Source organism: Dendrobates tinctorius, unplaced genomic scaffold (assembly GCF_039654945.1).
Source record: "Dendrobates tinctorius isolate UK_male_01 unplaced genomic scaffold, ASM3965494v1 ptg000157l, whole genome shotgun sequence".
In the NCBI taxonomy this organism is placed as follows: domain Eukaryota; kingdom Metazoa; phylum Chordata; class Amphibia; order Anura; family Dendrobatidae; genus Dendrobates; species Dendrobates tinctorius.
Genome location: NW_027361824.1, coordinates 4,108,577 through 4,134,183, shown reverse-complemented (window position 1 = coordinate 4,134,183; position 25,607 = coordinate 4,108,577). Strand labels below are relative to the sequence as shown.

General features: G+C 47.1%; 1 protein-coding gene across 5 annotated transcripts in view; it reads right to left on the bottom strand.

Annotated features, from left to right (window-relative positions):
* Nucleotides 1–25,607, bottom strand: part of ARAP1 (ArfGAP with RhoGAP domain, ankyrin repeat and PH domain 1) — a 252,136-nt gene that overhangs the window by 188,318 nt on the left and 38,211 nt on the right. For 4 of the 5 annotated variants that reach the window (XM_073548485.1, XM_073548484.1, XM_073548488.1 and 1 more), the window contains exon 2: nt 12,488–13,207. In XM_073548485.1, coding sequence (XP_073404586.1) covers nt 12,488–13,167 — 680 coding nt within the window. In that variant the 5' untranslated portion in view covers nt 13,168–13,207. Of the gene's footprint in view, nt 1–12,487; nt 13,208–18,583; nt 18,760–25,607 lie in introns of those variants that run through there. The other variant, XM_073548486.1, reaches the window with a different exon arrangement.

The window sequence follows — 25,607 nt, the reverse complement described above, 5'->3', positions numbered from 1 at the left end:
TGCTGTTCTGGGTGTCCGAGAGGCCGTGGAGCAAGGCAGGGCGGGCCTTTGGAAGGGGTTCCTGCTGACCCTGGATCAGGCAAAGGCTTTTGACCGGGTTGACCACGAGTACCTCTGGTCCACTCTTTTGAGGTACGGTCTGCCTGGGGGGTTTGTGGACTGGCTTAAGACCTTATACGCTGGGGCTGAGACTTTCCCTCTGGTAAATGGGTGGATTGGACAACCTTTCGGGGTAGGATCTGGTGTCCGGCAGGGCTGTCCTCTTAGCCCATTGCTGTACGCGTTTGCGATCGATCCCTTCCTCAGAAGGATCGAGTGTGGACCGTTGGCGGGGGTGGGGATGGGCGGGGTGGCGCCAGAGGCTATCCTGAGGGTAGTGGCCTACGCGGACGATGTCACCGTTTTTGTTTCTTCGCAAGAGGAGGCGATGGTGGTGATGTCAGAAGTGGAGAGCTACTCGGAGGCTTCCGGGTCCAAGGTCAACCAGGACAAGTGTGAGAGTCTCTGGCTGGGAGGCGGGGATCCCGGGTTTGATCTTCCGGACACCCTCCCCGAACCCCAAGAACACGCCAAAGTCCTAGGCATCGAATTTGGTCAGGGTGATTACCCCACGAAAAACTGGGAAGGCAGAATCAAAGGTGTCGCTCAAAAAGTGGACCAATGGAAGGGTTGGTCTTTGACCCTGAGGGAAAGGGTTGGCCTGTGCAAAGCTTTCCTGCTCCCCTTACTAATCTACCTGGGCAGCGTCTGTGTCTTGCCAGAGCCTCTCTGGACTCGGGTCTACAGTCTGTTCTTTCAGATGTTATGGGGGAATAGACTGAACCTAGTCAAGCGGGAGGTCACTTACCGCACGAGGAGACTAGGGGGGTTGAATATGGTGAACCCCGTGGTGTTCCTAGTGAACACCTTTTTGAAGGTCAACGTGGCAAACCTCTGGAAAGAGAGGGCTCCTCCGTGGGTATTCTCCTGCAAGGGATGGTTTCAGCCTTTCTTCCAGGAATGGGAGACAGGGGGAAGATTGAAGGATCTTCGCACACCGCATGGGCATCTCCCGGCTTATGTTACCCCGGTTCTGAAGATGATGCGCCGGTGGGGTCTGGGAATGTGGGAGGTGAGGTCCCTCCCGAGGAAACTCCTCGACATGCGGGTCTTGCTTTCGCATTTTCAGAGTCCATTGGTCCTCAAGGACTGCCCAAGTCGGGATCTAGAGGTTGGGTTGAGTTTGTTAAATTCTAATAGGATCCCCAAGAAGTACTGGGACTTGACTTGGCGCTGCTTCCAAGGTAAGTTGTATGTGAGGGACAATCTGAAGTACAGGAGCTCCGAGGACAGGAATTGCCCCCGTGAGGCTTGTGCTAACATGCTGGAAAGCATGGAGCACTTCCTGCTTCATTGTCCCTTTAATACAGAGGTGTACAACAGGGTGGGAGCTTCCATTGGTTGGCCGCGGCTGGCTACTCTGTCCTATGCCGAGTGGGCCTATGGAGCGTTCGGAGACCTCGGGAGAAGGGACAGAGTCACTTTATTTATAGTCAGCGCAGTGGTCAGGTACTTCACGTGGAACGCACGAGTTTTAGTTTCGACGCAGAGTAAAATCCTCCGTGAAGACGAAGTTTATAGCAGCATCCTAGGTGCCCTGGTGAAGGTCCGTTCTCTGGAGTATGAGAGACTGGGTGCCCGGAGGGCGGCCCATCTCTGGAGGGGTTTCTCCTTCGGGGTGCCTTAGTCCGTTAGTACTCCTATATCCTGGTGGTGGGCTGATGCCTTTTCACTCTAGAGTTTTGTTTTGAATTTCAGTCTCCTGAATAGAAGGTTTGCAAGCATCGAACTTGAGCCTTAAGTGGTGAGTACGTAGGTTATGTTCTGTAACGTTGGTTTATGTATATATTGTATATAGCGTAAAGTATGTATTGTATATATTGTGTATAATAGAGGGTCTTAGTTAGGTTGGGTGGGGGGATTGGGGGGATGGGGGGTTTTCAACAGCGGTGATAAGAGACTGATCTGGCCTGGTCCAGGCCCCGCCTGGGGAAAAACTTTGGGGCCTGATCCTAGCTCGGAGAAATCCTGAACTTTGTGGCCAGAGCTGGATCAGGGGTGGTGGGATAGATAGAGTAGATGTGTGTTTTATATATAGTGTTAAAAAAAAAATAAAAAATAAATAAATAAATAAAAGGAAAAATATATAAATATTGTTAATTTTGTATACTATGTTTGTAATTAGGTTTGTCGTAAGTGTGAATGTGGCGGTGTAAGGGGGAGGCTGTGAGGTAAGGCAGTGGGACCAGAGGGTATTAGGTGTGTCTTGTACAATATTCGGACTGGTGTCATATGTTTATATTGTATATAGTGTATATAGTATTGTATATAGGACGGTGTAAATGTAGTTCATGGGGTGTATATAATAGTGTGAATGGAGCTGGGTCGGGGGTTTTACATGATTTTATTTATTTATTATTTTAAGGGGGTACTGGTGTAATTATTGTAATTTTGTTCCTTTTTTGTTTTTTTAGTTTTTAATTTCTTGTTTCTTTAATTTAATTTTCTTTTCCCGTTTTGTAGGTCGAGAATTTCCCTTATTGTTTCCATTTCTTGTTTATTTCTTTGTGTTTGTGTCTGATTTTGTCATATTGTTTCTGATTGGAGTTTTTGTTCTATGTTTGTTCTGTTGTGTTTTATTTGTAACGTCGTGAAGGATTTTATAATAATAAAAAAGACCTACAATCTATTACTCCCTGTTATCAGCCATTACTGGGGGAGGAGACTGTAGGACAGGAGACTACAATCTATTACTCCTCGTTATCAGCCATTACTGGGGGAGGAGACTGTAGGACAGGTGCCCACAATCAGTCACACCCTGCTGAGAGCAGCACCTGTCTTGTGAGCTCCAGGACTTCCAGGAGGAGGCCCAGAGTCTGCCTCTCTTCTCCCCAGGGAGAGGCAGGCTTCCTGGGAGCCAGGCATGGCTTCCCAGGCTTCTGTTCCCCGGTCTGTGCCGGCGGGGGACAGAGAGCAGCAGCAACCGGCCCAGGAGGGCGTGAGGAGATCTGGTCGGATGAGAAAGACCGTACCCACCTACTCCAACCCCGAGACGGCTCATCGTCCGCCCAGAGAGGGAGACAGGGGCACCCCAGGCCCCAGGAAGAAGAGCCCAGCAACATCATGGGGCGAGATGACCTCCAGCGAGTCCACGAGCTCCTTCTCCTCCCGAGTGGTCGCCATGTTGCGAGAGTACGAGGACGCCGGCAAAGCACTGACCGGGCTGAAGGAGCAGCTGCGGGAGGCACGGATCCTGAACACCCGTGCCTCTAACAAGGAAAGACCCGCGACCTCCCAGAGGTTTAAAGCCCTCAGAGATGAGGTGGTCCGGTTAGTGCTCCTCCGGGAGGGGATTGAGAAAAGCGCAGGTCCCTTCCTGGAGAGGTTTAAGAACCAGCGGCGGTTCTCTGAAATGAAGGGGTTAAATACCTCGGGAGAACTGCCAGCCGGCGTCCTAAGCGAGGAGGAGGAGGACGATGAAGTCGTGGCTGGAGTCTCTCGTGCTGGAACAAGCCGGGAGAAAGAGTCGCAGAGCCAGCAAGGAAGCGGCCTCCCGGCACGGCAGAGGACTCCGACAACCCATGCTGGAGTGTCAGCGGAGGACGAGGAGGAGTGCGGTCTGTTGAGGGAGATCAGAGAGCTGGAGTCTCCTGTGGACCTGACCACATTCTCCTTCGGGGAGGACGAGCCAGCGGAGGAGACCAAAAAGAGGAGGAAGAAAAAAAAGATGACACAGGAGGTGGTGAGTTACAAATATGTACCAATGTCTGATGTTACACCTACCACCTCCTGTGTAAACCCCACCAAACCTAAAAGCACGGGCTCTGCAGTGGGTCCGGGGCATAGGCAAGGTGGGGAGAGGAGGAGGACGTCCGGCAATGCTGCCGTCTGTGCGGGGAACAGTGCAGGGGGTGAGGCTGTGGAGGTACTCACGGCGCCGGACATAGGGGACCCCGTGGAGTTTCCCTCCCTGCCTGCTGCGGCTAAGCCGGTTATCACCGGGGCCGAGGAGAGCGGGGGGGATGTCCACGCCGTTGCGAAAGGGGGACGGTGTGGGCAGACTCCATCCCTGCTCACTGCAGCTGCGCCGGCCGACGCTGGGGCTGTGGGGGGCAGGGCCGAGGAGCATGGTGCGGCGAAAGGGGGGCGCACTGTTGTGACAGGGGCGCAGTGTGCCTCAACAGAGGAGAGGAGGCGCGCAGCTGAGACAGAGCCACGGGAAAAAAGAAATACACAGCAAAAGCAGGGAACATTATCAGCAAGGAACACTGTGCGCTCTGCTGTGACGGGGGGACAGCATGCCCCTAAATGTGATACTAGCACCCCGAAGTCTGTGGCTACAGGGCAGGCAGCCCAGAACAATAAGGGGCACAGTGCTCCAAAAGAACTGCACAATGTCAGCACTGAGCTAATGAAAACGGGTGTGGTGCTGCACCGCTCCCCCGACCCAGCAGGTGTGAGTGCAGAGACTGCAGACACAAGGGAGGAGGGAATGGAGGTGACTGTGGAAGGTGCAGAGAACACTGGTAATGGGGTGAATGATGGGAGTAGTAGTGGAGTGAATAATGGGAGTTGTGGTGCCGCAAACGTTGGGAGTATTGGTGGAGTGAATGATGGGACAGGTGGTGGAGTGAATGATAGGAGATGTGGTGCCGCAAATGATGGGAGTATTGGTGGAGTGAATGAGGAGAGCAGCACTGGTGTTGGTGGAGGGGAAGTAGGTAGTGGTCCCACTGCCCCCCCAGCGGTGGCGAGGGCTTCAGCCCCTAGCTATTCGGGGGCTGTCACTGCTGGGGGTAGTAGTGCGCCCTTGTCTGGTGGCCCCGAGGACGGTGACTTGCAGCAGCGCTTCCTGGACGCCCTGAAGAAAGGGGAGAGTTCCATCAATGTAGAGGGGAGGGAGGTTGATCTGTCTTTCTGGATAGAGAGACACGGTCTTTCCGCCTTCCGAGATAGAGGGGCAGAGACTGTCTGGTCTCTGCCGACACCGGGGCAGAGGAGTAACCGTAGGAACGTGGCCCGTCTCCAGTGGGTAAGCAAGGATGCCTGTCCTGATCGGTCAAAGGTTGCTGAGCTCCTGCTGGGGATGGGCTTCGCGGCATACGACATCTTTGCCTTGATCCATCCCTATGGGACCTCCTACTTCGATGTCAGCTTCGTGAGACCGGAGGGCCTTGAGCTTTTTTGGTCTCGCCATGAGCTGGCTCGGGGTCGCCCCGAATGGCAAGGTTTCGTCCCTGTCTCAATATCCCGCCAGAACTCGGTCAGGAAGGTGACCGTATTGACCAGTAACGAGTCACTTTCCTGCATGGACATCTCCACCTGGATTGGTCGATATGGCGACATCGTTGGCATTCCTGAGAAGACCCGCGACGACCATGGTATCTGGTCAGGGGCCTGGACCTTCATGGTGAAATTGAAGGTTTCAGGAAACACTGTTACCCATATACCTTCCTCTACATTTTTGGGGAGGGACAGGATCCTGATTTTCTACCAGGGGCAGCCTAAGGTCTGTCACAGGTGCGGCAGCCCCACACACTTCAGTGCGCAGTGTACCACCCAGAAGTGCGCACTGTGTGGGGACCTTGGCCATCTCGCTGCTACCTGTGGCAGGATTAGGTGTAACTTGTGTGGTGACCTCGGTCATCCATTCAGTCGCTGTCCGCGTTCCTTTGCCAATGCAGTCCTGAAAGCGGCGAGTGCGGGACAGGCGAAAGCAGGGACTAATCTTGCCGGTGAAGGGACCAGTAGGGGCGGAGGAGGCAGGGAACCGGTGAGGAGCAAGCTGCCGCCATCCAACATCAGGCGGCAGGAGCAACGCCATGGGAACAGGGGGCAGGGAGTAATGACCCTAAACCCTGACCCAGGTACTTCACTTGCAGCTGAGGATCCTAAAGACAGCGAATTGAGTGAGGAAGTCAGGAGACTTGAAAGGGAGGAGCAGGCAGACGCCATGTCCTCCCAGGAACCCTCATCCGGTGACAGTCTGGATGAGGGAGAGGGGGAATGGTCACAACAAAGGAAAAAGGGTAACCGGAAAACAACCAAGGGTAGGAGTGGGTCCGGGTCTTGAGCCTCCGCTCTGGAGTGCGACCCCTCTGATTCTCTGGCCCTGATCCAGGTGCCATTGGAAGGTCCAGCCGCCCCCCCTCTGGTGGATCTCTCCAACCGGTTCGGGGCCCTCCAAGACTCCCCTGCAGAGGGGGAGGACAGGGGCCCGGAGCCGGAGGTAGCGGACGGGGATGTTGGGGCTCAGGGGGTCGCTGAGTCTTCTTCTCAGGGAGCAATTAAAGGGCCCTCTGGGGGGGGGACTACCTCGGGACCACCAGACAAGGGCCAGAGTGTATGTAAGGAGAGAATGGATGAGTCTGTGTGTCTTAAGCGCACTAAAAGCTCATCATTGTCTGAGGAAGAGGGTGAAGCTGTTGGGGGTGGGAAGAAAAAGGCTATCTAATCCAATCAGTCATGATGGCGGCACCCACACCGTTGACGCTGGCAACCATTAATGTTGCCAGCATAAAGTCAGAAGCGGCAAGGTACACGGCCTTTCATTTTCTCGGCCAACTTGATGCCGACATTTTGTTTTTGCAGGAGACCAGGTTGACTGACCTATCAACCATGCATAAAGCAAGGAGGGAGTGGAGGCATGGGCCCTCCTACTGGTCTCTTGCGGCCGAGCCGTATAGCGGAGTGGCGGTCCTTTTTAAGACCGCAGCGGTTGAATGCAGACGATTAATTGAATTAGAAATGGGGAGATGCTTGATCCTAGATGTCTCCATGGGGGGACAGGAGCTTCGGCTCATTAACATCTACGGTCCCCAATCCAAGTGGGACCGCAAATGTCTCTTCTTGAAGATCAAACCTTTCTTATTTTCAAGTCGGCAGGTGGTCTTTGGAGGGGATTTCAACAACGTCACGAGACCCTGTGATAGAGGAGGTTCTGGGGACCGGCTGACTTATGATTGCGTCGCGCTGAACAGGATAGTAAGTGAGGCACGCCTAGTGGATGTCCACATCCGGCACAACACAGGCAGCACGGGATTCACCTTTTTTAGAGGTAGTCAGTGCAGGTCTAGGATAGATAGGTTTTATTTGAAGGAGGAAGCCGTCTCCTCGCCGTTGTCGGTTGTGGAGGTGGAGTTCTCCGACCACTGTTTGATTATGTTTTCTCTGAACGTTACAGAGACTCCTAGGATGGGAAGAGGTTATTGGAAGCTGAATTCATCACTCCTTGAGGAAGAAGCTGTGAGACGGTCTTTTGAGGATTTTCTTCAGAGCCAGGTACCGCTGCTGGGCCTAAGTAACACTAAGTCAGAGTGGTGGGAGATGTTCAAACATCGGGTGGCGAAATTCTTCCGGCAACTCTCGAACCTCAGAAGCCTGAACAGGGATCGCCTGTATCAGAGCCTGAGGAGGAGACTCGAGCATCTTGTCTCGACTGGAGGTAGCCGCGAGGAGATCTCCGGTGTGAAGTCCTTGCTGAAGAGGTGTCAGTACGATAGGCACGCATCTTTGGTTTTTGAGAGGGACTACGGGAAGTACTACTCGCCCGACCCTTACAGAAGCTGCAAGATGTCAGTGAATAGTAAGATAGTGACGGGGCTGATGGACAGTACGGGATCCTTGAAGAGGTCCAGATCAGGGATCTTGGAGGTCGTCAGTTCATACTACTCACACCTCTTGGGAAGGAGGGAACTGGATCGTGACAGGATGTCGGCTTTCCTGGCTGAAGCTGTTCCGGAGCCAGGGGCTGACCTCTCGCTGGACGTTTTGGCAGAAGCGATCAAAGAAGAGGAAGTGAGACTGGCGATCGATGGGCTCAGGCCCAAAAAATCACCAGGTCCGGATGGCTTAACATCCGAGTTCTTTAGGACCTTTAGGGACTCCTTGGTTCCCCTCTTGACTCAGGTGTTTAATGAGTGTCTCTCCTCGGGCACCCTGCCGAGATCATTAAGGAGGTCAGCTTTGATCATTTTGTCAAAGGGTAAGGATCCGTCACGCATTGAGAATTGGCGTCCCATAGCACTTCTCAATGTGGACAGGAAGGTTTTGGCTAAGATACTTTTCAACAGGCTGGTGAAGTTTGCGCCGCGGCTGCTTTCAGAGGCTCAGAACTGTTGCGTTCCTGGCCGTAGCACTTTCAGTGCTGTTCTGGGTGTCCGAGAGGCCGTGGAGCAAGGCAGGGCGGGCCTTTGGAAGGGGTTCCTGCTGACCCTGGATCAGGCAAAGGCTTTTGACCGGGTTGACCACGAGTACCTCTGGTCCACTCTTTTGAGGTACGGTCTGCCTGGGGGGTTTGTGGACTGGCTTAAGACCTTATACGCTGGGGCTGAGACTTTCCCTCTGGTAAATGGGTGGATTGGACAACCTTTCGGGGTAGGATCTGGTGTCCGTCAGGGCTGCCCTCTTAGCCCATTGCTGTACGCGTTTGCGATCGATCCCTTCCTCAGAAGGATCGAGTGTGGACCGTTGGCGGGGGTGGGGATGGGCGGGGTGGCGCCAGAGGCTATCCTGAGGGTAGTGGCCTACGCGGACGATGTCACCGTTTTTGTTTCTTCGCGAGAGGAGGCGATGGTGGTGATGTCAGAAGTGGAGAGCTACTCGGAGGCTTCCGGGTCCAAGGTCAACCAGGACAAGTGTGAGAGTCTCTGGCTGGGAGGCGGGGATCCCGGGTTTGATCTTCCGGACACCCTCCCCGAACCCCAAGAACACGCCAAAGTCCTAGGCATCGAATTTGGTCAGGGTGATTACCCCACGAAAAACTGGGAAGGCAGAATCAAAGGTGTCGCTCAAAAAGTGGACCAATGGAAGGGTTGGTCTTTGACCCTGAGGGAAAGGGTTGGCCTGTGCAAAGCTTTCCTGCTACCCTTACTACTCTACCTGGGCAGCGTCTGTGTCTTGCCAGAGCCTCTCTGGACTCGGGTCTACAGTCTGTTCTTTCAGATGTTATGGGGGAATAGACTGAACCTAGTCAAGCGGGAGGTCACTTACCGCACGAGGAGACTAGGGGGGTTGAATATGGTGAACCCCGTGGTGTTCCTAGTGAACACCTTTTTGAAGGTCAACGTGGCAAACCTCTGGAAAGAGAGGGCTCCTCCGTGGGTATTCTCCTGCAAGGGATGGTTTCAGCCTTTCTTCCAGGAATGGGAGACAGGGGGAAGATTGAAGGATCTTCGCACACCGCATGGGCATCTCCCGGCTTATGTTACCCCGGTTCTGAAGATGATGCGCCGGTGGGGTCTGGGAATGTGGGAGGTGAGGTCCCTCCCGAGGAAACTCCTCGACATGCGGGTCTTGCTTTCGCATTTTCAGAGTCCATTGGTCCTCAAGGACTGCCCAAGTCGGGATCTAGAGGTTGGGTTGAGTTTGTTAAATTCTAATAGGATCCCCAAGAAGTACTGGGACTTGACTTGGCGCTGCTTCCAAGGTAAGTTGTATGTGAGGGACAATCTGAAGTACAGGAGCTCCGAGGACAGGAATTGCCCCCGTGAGGCTTGTGCTAACATGCTGGAAAGCATGGAGCACTTCCTGCTTCATTGTCCCTTTAATACAGAGGTGTACAACAGGGTGGGAGCTTCCATTGGTTGGCCGCGGCTGGCTACTCTGTCCTATGCCGAGTGGGCCTATGGAGCGTTCGGAGACCTCGGGAGAAGGGACAGAGTCACTTTATTTATAGTCAGCGCAGTGGTCAGGTACTTCACGTGGAACGCACGAGTTTTAGTTTCGACGCAGAGTAAAATCCTCCGTGTAGACGAAGTTTATAGCAGCATCCTAGGTGCCCTGGTGAAGGTCCGTTCTCTGGAGTATGAAAGACTGGGTGCCCGGAGGGCGGCCCATCTCTGGAGGGGTTTCTCCTTCGGGGTGCCTTAGTCCGTTAGTACTCCTATATCCTGGTGGTGGGCTGATGCCTTTTCACTCTAGAGTTTTGTTTTGAATTTCAGTCTCCTGAATAGAAGGTTTGCAAGCATCGAACTTGAGCCTTAAGTGGTGAGTACGTAGGTTATGTTCTGTAACGTTGGTTTATGTATATATTGTATATAGCGTAAAGTATGTATTGTATATATTGTGTATAATAGAGGGTCTTAGTTAGGTTGGGTGGGGGGATTGGGGGGATGGGGGGTTTTCAACAGCGGTGATAAGAGACTGATCTGGCCTGGTCCAGGCCCCGCCTGGGGAAAAACTTTGGGGCCTGATCCTAGCTCGGAGAAATCCTGAACTTTGTGGCCAGAGCTGGATCAGGGGTGGTGGGATAGTTAGAGTAGATGTGTGTTTTATATATAGTGTTAAAAAAAAAAAAAAAAAAAAATCCCAAAAAAAGGAAAAAAAAAAAAAAAAAAATAAATAAAAGGAAAAAAAGGAAAAAATATATAAATATTGTTAATTTTCTATACTATGTTTGTAATTAGGTTTGTCGTAAGTGTGAATGTGGCGGTGTAAGGGGGAGGCTGTGAGGTAAGGCAGTGGGACCAGAGGGTATTAGGTGTGTCTTGTACAATATTCGGACTGGTGTCATATGTTTATATTGTATATAGTGTATATAGTATTGTATATAGGACGGTGTTAATGTAGTTCAGGGTTGTATATAATAGTGTGAATGGAGCTGGGTCGGGGGTTTTACATGATTTTATTTATTTATTATTTTAAGGGGGTGCTGGTGTAATTATTGTAATTTTGTTCCTTTTTTGTTTTTTTTTTTAGTTTTTAATTTCTTGTTTCTTTAATTTAATTTTCTTTTCCCGTTTTGTAGGTCGAGAATTTCCCTTATTGTTTCCATTTCTTGTTTATTTCTTTGTGTTTGTGTCTGATTTTGTCATATTGTTTCTGATTGGAGTTTTTGTTCTATGTTTGTTCTGTTGTGTTTTATTTTGTAACGTCGTGAAGGATTTTATAATAATAAAAAAGACCTACAATCTATTACTCCCCGTTATCAGCCATCACTGGGGGAGGAGACTGTAGGACAGGAGAATACAATCTATTACTCCCTGTTATCAGCCATTACTGGGGGAGGAGACTGTAGGACAGGAGACTACAATCTATTACTCCCCGTTATCAGCCATTACTGGGGGAGGAGACTGTAGGACAGGAGAATACAATCTATTACTCCCTGTTATCAGCCATCACTGGGGGAGGAGACTGTAGGACAGGAGAATACAATCTATTACTCCCTGTTATCAGCCATTACTGGGGAGGAGACTGTAGGACAGGAGACTACAATCTATTACTCCCCGTTATCAGCCATTACTGGGGAGGAGACAGTAGGACAGGAGACTACAATCTATTACTCCCCATTATCGGCCATTACTGGGGAGGAGACTGTAGGACAGGAGAATACAATCTATTACTCCCCGTTATCAGCCATTACTGGGGAGGAGACTGTAGGACAGGAGACTACAATCTATTACTCCCCGTTATCAGCCATTACTGGGGAGGAGACTGTAGGACAGGAGACTACAATCTATTACTCCCCATTATCGGCCATTACTGGGGAGGAGACTGTAGGACAGGAGACTACAATCTATTACTCCCCATTATCGGCCATTACTGGGGAGGAGACTGTAGGACAGGAGAATACAATCTATTACTCCCCGTTATCAGCCATTACTGGGGAGGAGACTGTAGGACAGGAGACTACAATCTATTACTCCCTGTTATCAGCCATTACTGGGGGAGGAGACTGTAGGACAGGAGACTACAATCTATTACTCCCTGTTATCAGCCATTACTGGGGGAGGAGACTGTAGGACAGGAGACTACAATCTATTACTCCCTGTTATCAGCCATTACTGGGGGAGGAGACTGTAGGACAGGAGACTACAATCTATTACTCCCTGTTATCAGCCATTACTGGGGGAGGAGACTGTAGGACAGGAGACTACAATCTATTACTCCCCATTATCAGCCATTACTGGGGAGGAGACTGTAGGACAGGAGACTACAATCTATTACTCCGTTATCAGAGCTTGTGGTTGCTGCAGACACTGTTTTCCTGCTCTCATGATTCGCTACAAGGAAAAGCAAATAAAACAAACAAGTACATTCAGCTCCACACTGTCAGGTACTGTGCTGCCCCGTCTATTGTGAGGCCGGGCTGGCACATAGTGAGGAGCGTTGCTGGAGTAAGGACCGTCCGGACTGGCTGCACCTTGTCGTGGTGCGATGGCTTTTAGGCTCTTTTGTTTGCCGAGCCCATTTGTATTTTCCATGCTAATATTTACTTATTGCATCGCTTCCGCACATTGCTTTCATTCTCGGTGATACAATTATCTGATGGTTTGTTACAATGTATCAGTTTACTCTCCTCCGAGAATTGTCTGGGCACAACTGTAACAAACCCGCTGCTGTGTATTAGGTGTTGTCGATGGATATGCACAGCTCAGCCACTAGAGGGCGCTCTTCTACACAGAAAATAAACATGAGAGCTACAAACAGCCCAGATTCTTTCTCCTACCTGCTGGTCGGAGGAGGGGTGGCCTTCGCTGGTCTGGCCGGCAGTGGTGGGGGGCTCCTTGAGGCGCTCCTCTTCTCTGGCTTGTGGCGTTTCAGCGGTAGCGGCGGAGCCTCCAGCTTTAGCGCTTCCTCTTTACTTTCATCACTGTCACTAATTTCAGGGTCATCATAGGGGAGCAGAAAAGACGGAGAAGGGAGACGCGGGGTGGCCGGACTTCGGGGTGACTCCTCCACTGCAGTTGTTTCAGGCCCAGAGACTGGAGATATGGATTTGGGAGGACTAATGGAGAATTTAAGGGGGGGTCCGCGGCCACTTCTTGGAGGGATGGGAGGTGGCGAGGAAACCCTCCGTGAAGGCTCAGGAATAGGGTTCGAATTCAAGGTTAGACTGGACGTTTGTTGCTCAGACACAGATTTGGCGAGAATATTGCGCTTCTTTGGGATGGGTCGGAAACCCGAGGCCTCCATAGATTGGTCCTCAGATAGCGACTTCTGCAGCGACGCCAGGATTCGTTTCCGATGTCCCGGGAGGAGGATCCCGATGGCGGTCAGAGACTCATCACTGAGGTTTCGCACCTCCGACACGGTGCGAATGGCGTGCTTCTCAAAGAGGTCGCAGTACTGGTCCAGCTTTATAGTCTGAAGCCATTCAGAGACCGGCAGAGAGGACACCTCCGACATGGCGGACGACCGTCACTTCATCACTGCGCTGGCCCGACACCTGCAACACAAGATGGAGCAATTATTAAGGAAACCCAACTACAACCACGAGGGCGGAATGTGGCATCACACAGGGGTGTAATGACCATAGCTAAGGTTGCAATCGCGACCGGACACGTGCGGGTGGAGGCGGCAAACGCCAGCACAATCTCCAACTAGATGAGGGTCAGAGGACGCACATTCAGCTGAAATGTACTGTGGTGTACAGACCCACCGGCTCCCTGCACTGCAATACACGCTGCCGGTTATTCAGAGTCGTTGTGCCTGTGGCTGGGGGCCAATGGTAGTGAAGTCATGTGCTCCCACGCTGAAGAGGACGCCACACGGTGGGGGAGTGGAGCCAACGGGAGTTTAATGGTTCATTGTTTTCTATACATTAAAGAACAAAAGGCAGAAAGGATGAAGGACATATATACCAGGATAGGGGACGCGTATACCAGGATGGGGGACGCGTATACCAGGATGGGGGACGCGTATACCAGGATGGGGGACGCGTATACCAGGATGGGGGACACGTATACCAGGATGGGGGACACGTATACCAGGATGGGGGACGCATATACCAGGATGGGGGACGCATATACCAGGATGGGGGACGCATATACCAGGATGGGGGACATATATACCAGGATGGGGGACGCATATACCAGGATGGGGGACGCATATACCAGGATAGGGGATATATATACACCAGGATGGGGGACGCATATACCAGGATGGGGGACGCATATGCCAGGATGGGGGACATATATACCAGGATGGGGGACGCATATACCAGGATGGGGGACGCATATACCAGGATGGGGGACGCATATACCAGGATGGGGGACGCATATACCAGGATGGGGGACGCATATACCAGGATGGGGGACGCATATACCAGGATGGGGGACGCATATACCAGGATGGGGGACGCATATACCAGGATGGGGGACGCATATACTAGGATGGGGGACGCATATACTAGGATGGGGGACATGTATACCAGGATGGGGGGATATACAGTCATATGTAAAAGTTTGGGCACCCCTATTAATGTTAACCTTTTTTCTTTATAACAATTTTGTTTTTTGCAACAGGTATTTCAGTTTCATATATCTAATAACTGATGGACTCAGTTATATTTCTGGATTCAAATGAGGTTTATTGTGCTAACAGAAAATGTGCAATCTGCATTTAAACAAAATTTGACCGGTGCAAAAGTATGGGCACCCTTATCATTTTCTTGATTTGAACACTCCTAACTACTTTTTACTGACTTCCTGAAGAACTAAATTGGTTTTGTAACCTCATTGAGCTTTGAACTTCATAGCCAGGTGTATCAAATCATGAGAAAAGGTTTTTAAAGTGGCCACTTGCAAGTAGTTCTCCTATTTGATTCTCCTATGAAGAGTGGCATCATAGGCTCCTCAAAACAACTCTCAAATGATCTGAAAACAAAGATTATTCAACATAGCTTTTCAGGGGAAGGATACAAAAAGTTGTCTCAGAGATTTAACCTGTCAGTTTCAACTGTGAGGAACATAGTAAGGAAATGGAAGAACACAGGTACAGTTCTTGTTAAGCCCAGAAGTAGCAGGCCAAGAAAAATATCCGAAAGGCAGAGAAGAAGAATGGTGAGAACAGTCAAGGACAATCCACAGACCACCTCCAAAGACCTGCAGCATCATCTTGCTGCAGATGGTGTCACTGTGCATCGGTCAACAATACAGCGCATGCATAACGCCTTTTTGTAAGACCAAACAACTCAATCTTTGTTTCATCAGTCCACAGGACCTTCTTCCAAAATTTAACTGGCTTGTCCCAATGTGCTTTTGCAGACCTCAGGCGACTCTTTTTGTGGCGTGCTTGCAGAAACGGCTTCTCTCACATCACTCTCCCATACAGTTTCTCCTTGTGCAAAGTGCGCTGTATTGTTGACCGATGCACAGTGACACCATCTGCAGCAAGATGATGCTGCCAGTCTTTGGAGGTGGTCTGTGGATTGTCCTTGACTGTTCTCACCATTCTTCTTCTCTGCCTTTCTGATATTTTTCTTGGCCTGACACTTCTGGGCTTAACAAGAACTGTACCTGTGTTGTTCCATTTCCTTACTATATTCCTCACAGTGGAAACTGACAGGTTAAATCTCTGAGACAACTTTTTGTATCCTTCCCCTGAAAAGCTATGTTGAATAATCTTTGTTTTCAGATCATTTGAGAGTTGTTTTGAGGAGCCCATGATGCCACTCTTCATAGGAGAATCAAATAGGAGAACTACTTGCAAGTGGCCACCTTAAATACCTTTTCTCATGATTTGATACACCTGGCTATGAAGTTCAAAGCTCAATGAGGTTACAAAACCAATTTAGTGCTTCAGGAAGTCAGTAAAAAGTAGTTAGGAGTGTTCAAATCAAGAAAATGATAAGGGTGCCCATACTTTTGCACCGGTCAAATTTTGTTTAAATGCAGATTGCACATTTTCTGTTAGTACAATAAACCTCATTTGAATCCAGAAATATAACCGAGTCCATCAGTTATTAGATATATGAAACTGAAATACCTGTTGCAAAAACCAAAATTGTTATAAAGAAAAAAGGTTAACATTAATAGGGGTGCCCAAACTTTTACATATGACTGTATATACCAGGATGGGAGACGCATATACCAGGATGGGGGACGCATATACCAGGATGGGGGACGCATATACTAGGATGGGGGACATATACCAGGATAGGGGACCTACACTGGTATGATAAGTATTCAGACCCCTTTATATTTTTCATTCTTTGTTTCATTGCAGCCATTTGGTAAATTCAAGAAAGTTCATTTTTCCTCGTTATTGTGCACTCTCCACCCCATCTTGACAGGAAAAAAATAAATGTAGAAATTTTTGCAAATTTATTAAAAAAGAAAAACTGAAATCTCACATGGTCATAAGTATTCAGCCCCTTTGCTCATCAGTGAGTAGACGCACCTTTTGAGCTAGTACAGCCATGAGTCTTCATGGGAATGATGCCACAAGTTTTCCCCGCCTGGATTTGGGGATCCTCGGCCATTCTTCCTTGCAGATCCTCTCCAGTTCCATCAGGTTGGATGGTGAACGTTGGTGGACAGCCATTTTCAGGTCTCTCCAGAGATGCTCCATTGGGTTTAGGTCAGGGCTCTGGCTGGTCCAGTCAGGAATGGTCACAGAGTTGTTCTGAAGCCACTCCTTTGTTATTTTAGCTGTGTGCTTAGGGTGAACCTTCGGCCAAGTCTGAGGTCCAGAACACTCTGAAAGAGGCTTTCATCCAGGATCTCTCTGTACTTGGCCGCATTCATGTTTCCTTCAATGGCAACCAGTCGTCCTGTCCCTGCAGCTGAAAAACACCCCCAAAGCATGATGCTGCCACCACCATGTTTCACTGTTGGGATTGTATTGGGCAGGTGATGAGCAGTGCCTGGTTTTCTCCACACATACCGCTTAGAATTATCACCAACAAGTTCTATCTTCGTCTCATCAGACCAGAGAATCTTATTTCTCATAGTCTGGGAGTCCTTCATGTGTTTTTTAGCAAACTCTATGCGGGCTTTCATATGTCTGGCACTGAGGAGAGGCTTCCGTCAGGGCGCTCTGCCATAAAGGCCTGACTGGTGGAGGGCTGCAGTGATAGCTGACTTTGTGGAACTTTCTCCCATCTCCCTACTGCATCTGTGGAGCTCAGCCACAGTGATCTTGGGGTTCTTCTTTACCTCTCTCACCAAGGCTCTTCTCCCACGATTGCTCAGTTTGGCTGGACGGCCAGGTCTAGGAAGACTTCTGGTGGTCCCAAACTTCTTCCATTTAAGGATTATGGAGGCCACTCTGCTCTTAGGAACCTTGAGTGCTGCAGAAATTCTTTTGTAGCCTTGGCCGGATCTGTGCCTTGCCACAATTCTGTCTCTGAGCTCCTTGGCCAGTTCCTTTTGCCTCATGATTCTCATTTGGTGTGACATGCACTGTGAGGTCTTATATAGATAGGTGTGCACCTTTACACATCAAGTCCTATCAGTGTAATTACACACAGGTGGACTCCAATGAAGGATTAGAGCCATCTCAAGGAGGATCACAAGGAAACGGACAGCATGTGACTTAAATATGAGTGTCTGAGCAAAGGGGCTGAATACTTATGACCATGTGAGATTTCAGATTTTATTTTTTAATAAATTTGCAAAAATTTCTACATTTGTTTTTTTCAGTCAGGATGGGGTGCAGAGTGCACATTAATGAGGAAAAATTAACTTTTTTGAATTTACCAAATGGCTGCAATGAAACAAAGAAGGAAAAATGTAAAGGGGTCTGAATACTTTCCGTACCCACTGTATGTACCAAGATGGGGGACAGAGATTATATATTATATATATATATATATATATATATCTCTCTCTCTCTATCATATACAAGGATGGGGCCCAGGATAGGGAAAATATATACCAGGATGGTGGATCTATAAACCAGGATGAGGGACATATATAACAAGATGGGAGATTTATATATATACCGGGATAGAGGATGTATGTATATTTATCAGGATGGCGGGGGGACAAGGTCCATATTTTACACCATTGGACTCTAGTCACGCCACTAAATGCCACAACTAATAAAAGCTATAATGTCAGCAGGTCAAGAAAACATGATAAAGAGCTCACAGGCACTCCGTGTCCCCACGACAACTCATCCTGTTCGATGCTTTCTAATTATGACATTGTAGAAATACAGATTTGGGGTATGTGCACACGTTGCGGATTCGTGTGCGGAATTTTCCACGCAGAATCTGCTTTTTTTTGGCAGAATCCGCAGGTCAAAATCTGGCGTTTTTTATGCAGATTTCCTGCGGATTTATAGCGGCTTTCCCCTGCGTTTTTACACCTGCGGATTCCTATAATGGAATGGGTGTAAAAACGCTGCGGAATCCGCACGAAGAACTGACATGCTGCGGGGGGGAAACGCAGCGTTTCCGTGCGGATTTTTCCGCAGCAAGTGCACAGCGGGGTTTTTTCCCATAGAATAGCATTGTACTGTAAATCACTTGCAGATCTGCAGCAAATCCGCAACGTGTGCACAGACCCTTAGATCGACGCGATCCTTATGGCAAACCTGCCTCCATAAAGCACAGGACAGGCAGTGCTGTCCTGAGGACTCAGGAGCTTTGGATGGCGAGTCATGCGCCCTACCTATTTATCTCGATACATCTCATTTAGCTGGAAAAAAGATGGCAGATGAAGAGCGAGATAATATTAAGATAAAGAGGCGATAATGTACGGAGACGTTATAAACAGACAATGACGCTCTGGGGACACAAACCCCGGCTGTCACTGATCCTGCATACACGCTGCACAGCTGACCCTCAGCTCTAGACTGACACAGTGTAACAAACCTTCAGCTGCCAGAAGTATTCAGTCTCGCGGGCTTCACACTCAGGACGGAAAAAGGAAAATATCCCTTCAATGACAACAAAATCTCCCATCCAACCACCGAGGAAAAAAAATCATTGAATGAATCTGCAAAAATATAAAACTGCACAAACCATCAGCGGAAATAAAAACTAATACAAGGAATCCACTGCAGATAGCGATCCAGCGAGGCTGCGATATTCCTGAGAAGTTAATGAGTAACTTAATCAGAAAGAGAAACCCTGAGAAAGCAAAAAACCTCCTCCTATAGTCTGATACAGAAGATAAAAAATACCCAAACAGCTTCCCGGATCAAAAGGCAAAAATAAAAAGACTAAATCAGAAACACAACTAAACAAAAATCAGTGATAGCATAGGCAGTGAGGCAGTATTATAGTAGTTATATTCTTGTACATAGGGGGCAGTATTATAGTAGTTATATTCTTGTACATAGGGGCAGTATTATAGTAGTTATATTCTTATACATAGGGGGCAGTATTATAGTAGTTATATTCTTATACATAGGGGGGCTGTATTATAGTAGTTATATTCTTGTACATAGGGGGGCAGTATTATAGTAGTTATATTCTTGTACATAGGGGGGCAGTATTATAGTAGTTATATTCTTGTACATAGGGGCAGTATTATAGTAGTTATATTCTTATACATAGGGGGAAGTATTATAGTAGTTATATTCTTATACATAGGGGGGCAGTATTATAGTAGTTATATTCTTGTACATAGGGGGGCAGTATTATAGTAGTTATATTCTTGTACATAGGAGGGCAGTATTATAGTAGTTACATTCTTGAACACAGGGGCAGTATTATAGTAGTTATATTCTTATACATAGGGGGGCAGTATTATAGTAGTTATATTCTTATACATAGGGGGGCAGTATTATAGTAGTTATATTCTTGTACATAGGAGCAGTATTATAGTAGTTATATTCTTATACATAGGGGGCAGTATTATAGTAGTTATATTCTTGTACATAGGGGGCAGTATTATAGTAGTTATATTCTTGTACATAGGGGGCAGTATTATAGTAGTTATATTCTTGTACATAGGGGGCAGTATTATAGTAGTTATATTCTTGTACATAGGGGGCAGTATTCTAGTAGTTATATTCTTGTACATAGGGGGCAGTATTCTAGTAGTTATATTCTTGTACATAGGAGTATTATAGTAGTTATATACTTGTACATAGGGGAAGTATTATAGTAGTTATATTCATGTATATATGAGTATTATAGTAGTTATATTCTTGCATATAGGAGGAGTATTATAGTAGTTATATTCTTGTACATAGGGGCAGTACTATAGTAGTTATATTCTTGTACATAGGGGGGCAGTATTATAGTAGTTATATTCTTGTATTCTTGTACATAGGGGCAGTATTATAGTAGTTATATTCTTGTACATAGGGGCAGTATTATAGTAGTTATATTCTTGTACATAGGGGGGCAGTATTATAGTAGTTATATTCTTGTACATAGGCCCAGTATTATAGTAGCTATATTCTTGTACATAGGGGCAGTATTATAGTAGTTATATTAGTTATATTCTTGTACATAGGGGAAGTATTATAGTAGTTATATTCTTGTACATAGGGGGCAGTATTATAGTAGTTATATTTTTGTACATAGGAGCAGTATTATAGTAGTTATATTCTTGTACATAGGGGGGCAGTATTATAGTAGTTATATTCTTGTACATAGGAGTATTATAGTAGTTATATTCTTGTACATAGGAGTATTATAGTAGTTATATTCTTGTACATAGGGGCAGTATTATAGTAGTTATATTCTTGTACATAGGGAGCAGTATTATAGTAGTTATATTCTTGTACATAGGAGCAGTATTATAGTAGTTATATTCTTGTACATAGGAGCAGTATTATAGTAGTTATATTCTTGTACATAGGGGGCAGTATTATAGTATATTCTTGTACATAGGGGGCAGTATTATAGTAGTTATATTCTTGTACATAGGAGCAGTATTATAGTAGTTATATTCTTGTACATAGGGGGCAGTATTATAGTAGTTATATTCTTGTACATAGGGGGCAGTATTATAGTAGTTATATTCTTGTACATAGGGGGCAGTATTATAGTAGTTATATTCTTGTACATAGGGGGCAGTATTATAGTAGTTATATTCTTGTACATAGGGGGCAGTATTATAGTAGTTATATTCTTGTACATAGGGGCAGTATTATAGTAGTTATATTCTTGTACATAGGGGCAGTATTATAGTAGTTATATTCTTGTACATAGGGGCAGTATAATAGCAGATTGGCTCCTCCACTCTGTAGTATAAGGATAGGTGTAGCTTGATATTACAGCACATGGACATTGATGATAATTCCCATTTCAGAAAACAGAGATCACTGATTATATTCACATTTCTCCATCTTGGGTTTGAGTTTCTGGAGACTCTTGAGGATATAAGGTGACATAACATGAAGCTATTGCTATCTAGACAATTACTTTAAATGTTTAGCATTGGTCGGTATTTTGCAGCCGCATGGTCAGGACAGGCGTCTCCCCGTCCTCATCGCTATGTCCAATAACAGAGGACACAGAATAATTATACAGTGCAGCCCCAGAGGCGACGTGTTACTACAGACGTCCCCTGTGACCTGGGACAACCAAACATAGAAGCCATTGTTTTATATCTGGATGATGGGAGCGATCAATGATAACAGAACATCCAGCAGTGGGCGGCTGATGTCCGTGCCAGATGAAGAAGGAAGTGTTAAATGTTTATACATTAGATCCCCTTTAATAATGGCTTATCATGGGTAAGTTCACGCTTAACATTAGAGGAAGGCAATAAAGTGCCAGTCTCATGGATCTGCGGATTCAGGCTGTTTACAGCCGTGGTCACACATTTTGAGACTGACCCAAATTTTGTTTTTCCACAATGTTCCCTGCTTTATGTTTCATAGTGACAGTATAAATGATAACATGAATTGCAAACCAATGCAGTCATTTCTTCTTAGATAATTCCATTACACTGATCTCATTAGCTGAGGAGAAAGTGTTAACAGGGACAAGGCAGCTGATATATTTCAAACAGTATGACAAAGAGATAAGAGCAGACTGGTTGCTTTTAACGGTGCCTGGTGCTTCACATCATTGACTTCTGTCTACTAACCATGAAACCTCCAAAGAAACGCATGCAGTCATCACTGCTTTGCCTCAAAAGGGCTTCACATGCAAGGACATTGCCGCTTCTAAGGGCCCCGTCACACATAGCGACTCACCAGCGATCCTGACAACGATATCACCTTGTCAGGATCGCTGGTGTGTCGCTACATGATCGCTGGTGAGCTGCCAAACAGGCAGCTTCACCAGCGATCAGCACCAGCGACACGCGGGTAACAAGCGACGCACATCGCTTAGTTACCCACAGTGTATCTTAGTTACCAGCACGCTGGTGCAGGGAGCTGGTAACCAAGGTATACATTGAGTTTCTAAGGGGCACGCGGTACTTAGAAACCCGATGTGTACCTTGGTTACCAGCTCCTGCTCGCTGGTCTCCCGCCTGTCACAGGCAGCGATGCGTGCTGGCCAGCGCGAGACCAGCGATCAAAAAGATGTCCTGGCCATTTCAGGACGATCAGCGATAACCAGCAGGGGGGCCGGTCGCTGATACCTGTCACACACAGCAAGATCGCTGGTGAGAACGCTGTGTGTGACGGGGGCTTAAGATACTGTGGTACTGTACAGTGTATATATACAGGAGGAGTAGAGCTGTGCAGTGTATATATACAGGACAGGTGGAGCGGTACTGTGCAGTGTATATATACAGGAGGAGTAGAGCTGTGCAGTGTATATATACAGGAGGAGCGGTGCTGTGCAGTGCATATACAGGAGGAGTGGTACTGTGCAGTGTATATATACAGGAGGAGCGGTACTGTGCAGTGTATATACAGGAGGAGCGGTACTGTGCAGTGTATATATACAGGAGGAGCGGTACTGTGCAGTGTATATATACAGGAGGAGCGGTGCTGTGCAGTGCATATACAGGAGGAGTGGTACTGTGCAGTGTATATATACAGGAGGAGCGGTACTGTGCAGTGTATATACAGGAGGAGCGGTACTGTGCAGTGTATATATACAGGAGGAGCGGTACTGTGCAGTGTATATATACAGGAGGAGCGGTACTGTGCAGTGTATATATACAGGAGGAGCGGTACTGTGCAGTATATATATACAGGAGGAGCGGTACTGTGCAGTGTATATATACAGGAGGAGCGGTACTGTGCAGTGTATATATACAGGAGGAGCGGTACTGTGCAGTGTATATATACAGGAGGAGCGGTGCTGTGCAGTGCATATACAGGAGGAGCGGTACTGTGCAGTGTATATATACAGGAGGAGCGGTACTGTGCAGTGTATATACAGGAGGAGCGGTACTGTGCAGTGTATATATACAGGAGGAGCGGTACTGTGCAGTGTATATATACAGGAGGAGCGGTGCTGTGCAGTGCATATACAGGAGGAGCGGTACTGTGCAGTGTATACAGTCATATGTAAAAGTTTGAGTACCCCTATTAATGTTAACCTTTTTTCTTTATAAGAATTTTGGTTTTTGCAACAGCTATTTCAGTTTCATATATCTAATAACTGATGGACTCAGTTATATTTCTGGATTCAAATGAGGTTTATTGTACTAACAGAAAAATGTGCAATCTGCATTTTAACAAAATGTGACCGGTGCAAAAGTATGTGCACCCTTATCATTTTCTTGATTTGAACACTCCTAACTACTTTTTACTGACTTCCTGAAGCACTAAATTGGGTTTGTAACCTCATTGAGCTTTGAACTTCATAGCCAGGTGTATCAAATCATGAGAAAAGGTATTTGAGGTGGCCACTTGCAAGTAGTTCTCCTGTTTGATTCTCCTATGAAGAGTGGCATCATGGGCTCCTCAAAACAACTCTCAAATGATCTGAAAACAAAGATTATTCAACATAGCTTTTCAGGGGAAGGATACAAAAAGTTGTCTCAGAGATTTAACCTGTCAGTTTCCACTGAGAGGAACATAGTAAGGAAATGGAAGAACACAGGTACAGTTCTTGTTAAGCCCAGAAGTGGCAGGCCAAGAAAAATATCAGAAAGGCAGAGAAGAAGAATGGTGAGAACAGTCAAGGACAATCCACAGACCACCTCCAAAGACCGGCAGCATCATCTTGCTGCAGATGGTGTCACTGTGCATCGGTCAACAACACAGCGCACTTTGCACAAGGAGAAGCTGTATGGGAGAGTGATGCGAAAGAAGCCGTTTCTGCAAGCACGCCACAAACAGAGTCGCCTGAGGTCTGCAAAAGCATTTTTTTTTTACAAGCCAGTTACATTTTGGAAGAAGGTCCTGTGGACTGATGAAACAAAGATTGAGTTGTTTGGTCATACAAAAAGGTGTTATGCATGGAGGCTAAAAAACACAGCATTGCAAGAAAAACACTTGCTACCCACAGTAAAATTTGGTGGAGGTTCCATCATGCTTTGGGGCTGTGTGGCCAATGCCGGCACCGGGAATCTTGTTAAAGTTGAGGGTCGCATGGATTCAACACAATATCAGCAGATTCTTGACAATAATGTGCAAGAATCAGTGACGAAGTTGAAGTTACGCAGGGGATGGGTATTTCAGCAAGACAATGATCCAAAACACCGCTCTAAATCTACTCAGGCATTCATGCAGAGGAACAATTACAATGTTCTGGAATGGCCATCCCAGTCCCCAGACCTGAATATCATTGAACATCTGTGGGATGATTTGAAGCGGGCTGTCCATGGTCGGCGACCATCAAACTTAACTGAACTGGAATTGTTTTGTAAACAGGAATGGTCACAAATACCTTCATCCAGGATCCAGGAACTCATTAATAGCTGCAGGAAGCGACAAGAGGCTGTTATTTTTGCAAAAGGAGGATCTATGAAATATTAATGTCACTTTTATGTTGAGGTGCCCATACGTTTGCACCGGTCAAATTTTGTTTAAATGCAGATTGCACATTTTCTGTTAGTACAATAAACCTCATTTGAATCCAGAAATATAACTGAGTCCATCAGTTATTAGATATATGAAACTGAAATAGCTGTTGCAAAAACCAAAACTGGTATAAAGAAAAAAGGTTAACTTTAATAGGGGTGCCCAAACTTTAACATATGACTGTATACACAGGAGCAGCGGTACCGTGCAGTGTATATATACACACACACAGGTGCAGCGGTACCGTGCAGTGTATATATACACATACACACACAGGAGCAGCGGTACCGTGGTGTGTGTGTATATATATATATATATATATATATATATATATGGTACATACACACACACACACACACACAGGAGCAGCGGTACCATGCAGTGTATATATACACATACACACACAGGAGCAGCGGTACCGTGCAGTGTATGTGTATATATATATATATATATATATATATATATATATATATATATATATATATATATATATATATATATATATACACACATACATATACATACACACACACACATACACAGGAGCAGCGGTACCGTGCAGTGTATATATATATACACACAGGAGCAGCGGTACCGTGCAGTGTATATATATATACACACAGGAGCAGCGGTACCGAGCAGTGTATATATACAGGAGGAGTGATACCGTGCAGTGTATATATACAGGAGGAGTGGTGCCGTGCAGTGTATATATACAGGAGGAGTGGTGCCGTGCAGTGTATATATACAGGAGGAGTGGTACCGTGCAGTGTATATATACAGGAGGAGTGGTACCGTGCAGTGTATATATACAGGAGGAGTGATACCGTGCAGTGTATATATACAGGAGGAGTGGTACCGTGCAGTGTATATATACAGGAGGAGTGGTACCGTGCAGTGTATATATACAGGAGGAGTGGTACCGTGCAGTGTATATATACAGGAGGAGTGGTACCGTGCAGTGTATATATACAGGAGGAGTGGTACCGTGCAGTGTATATATA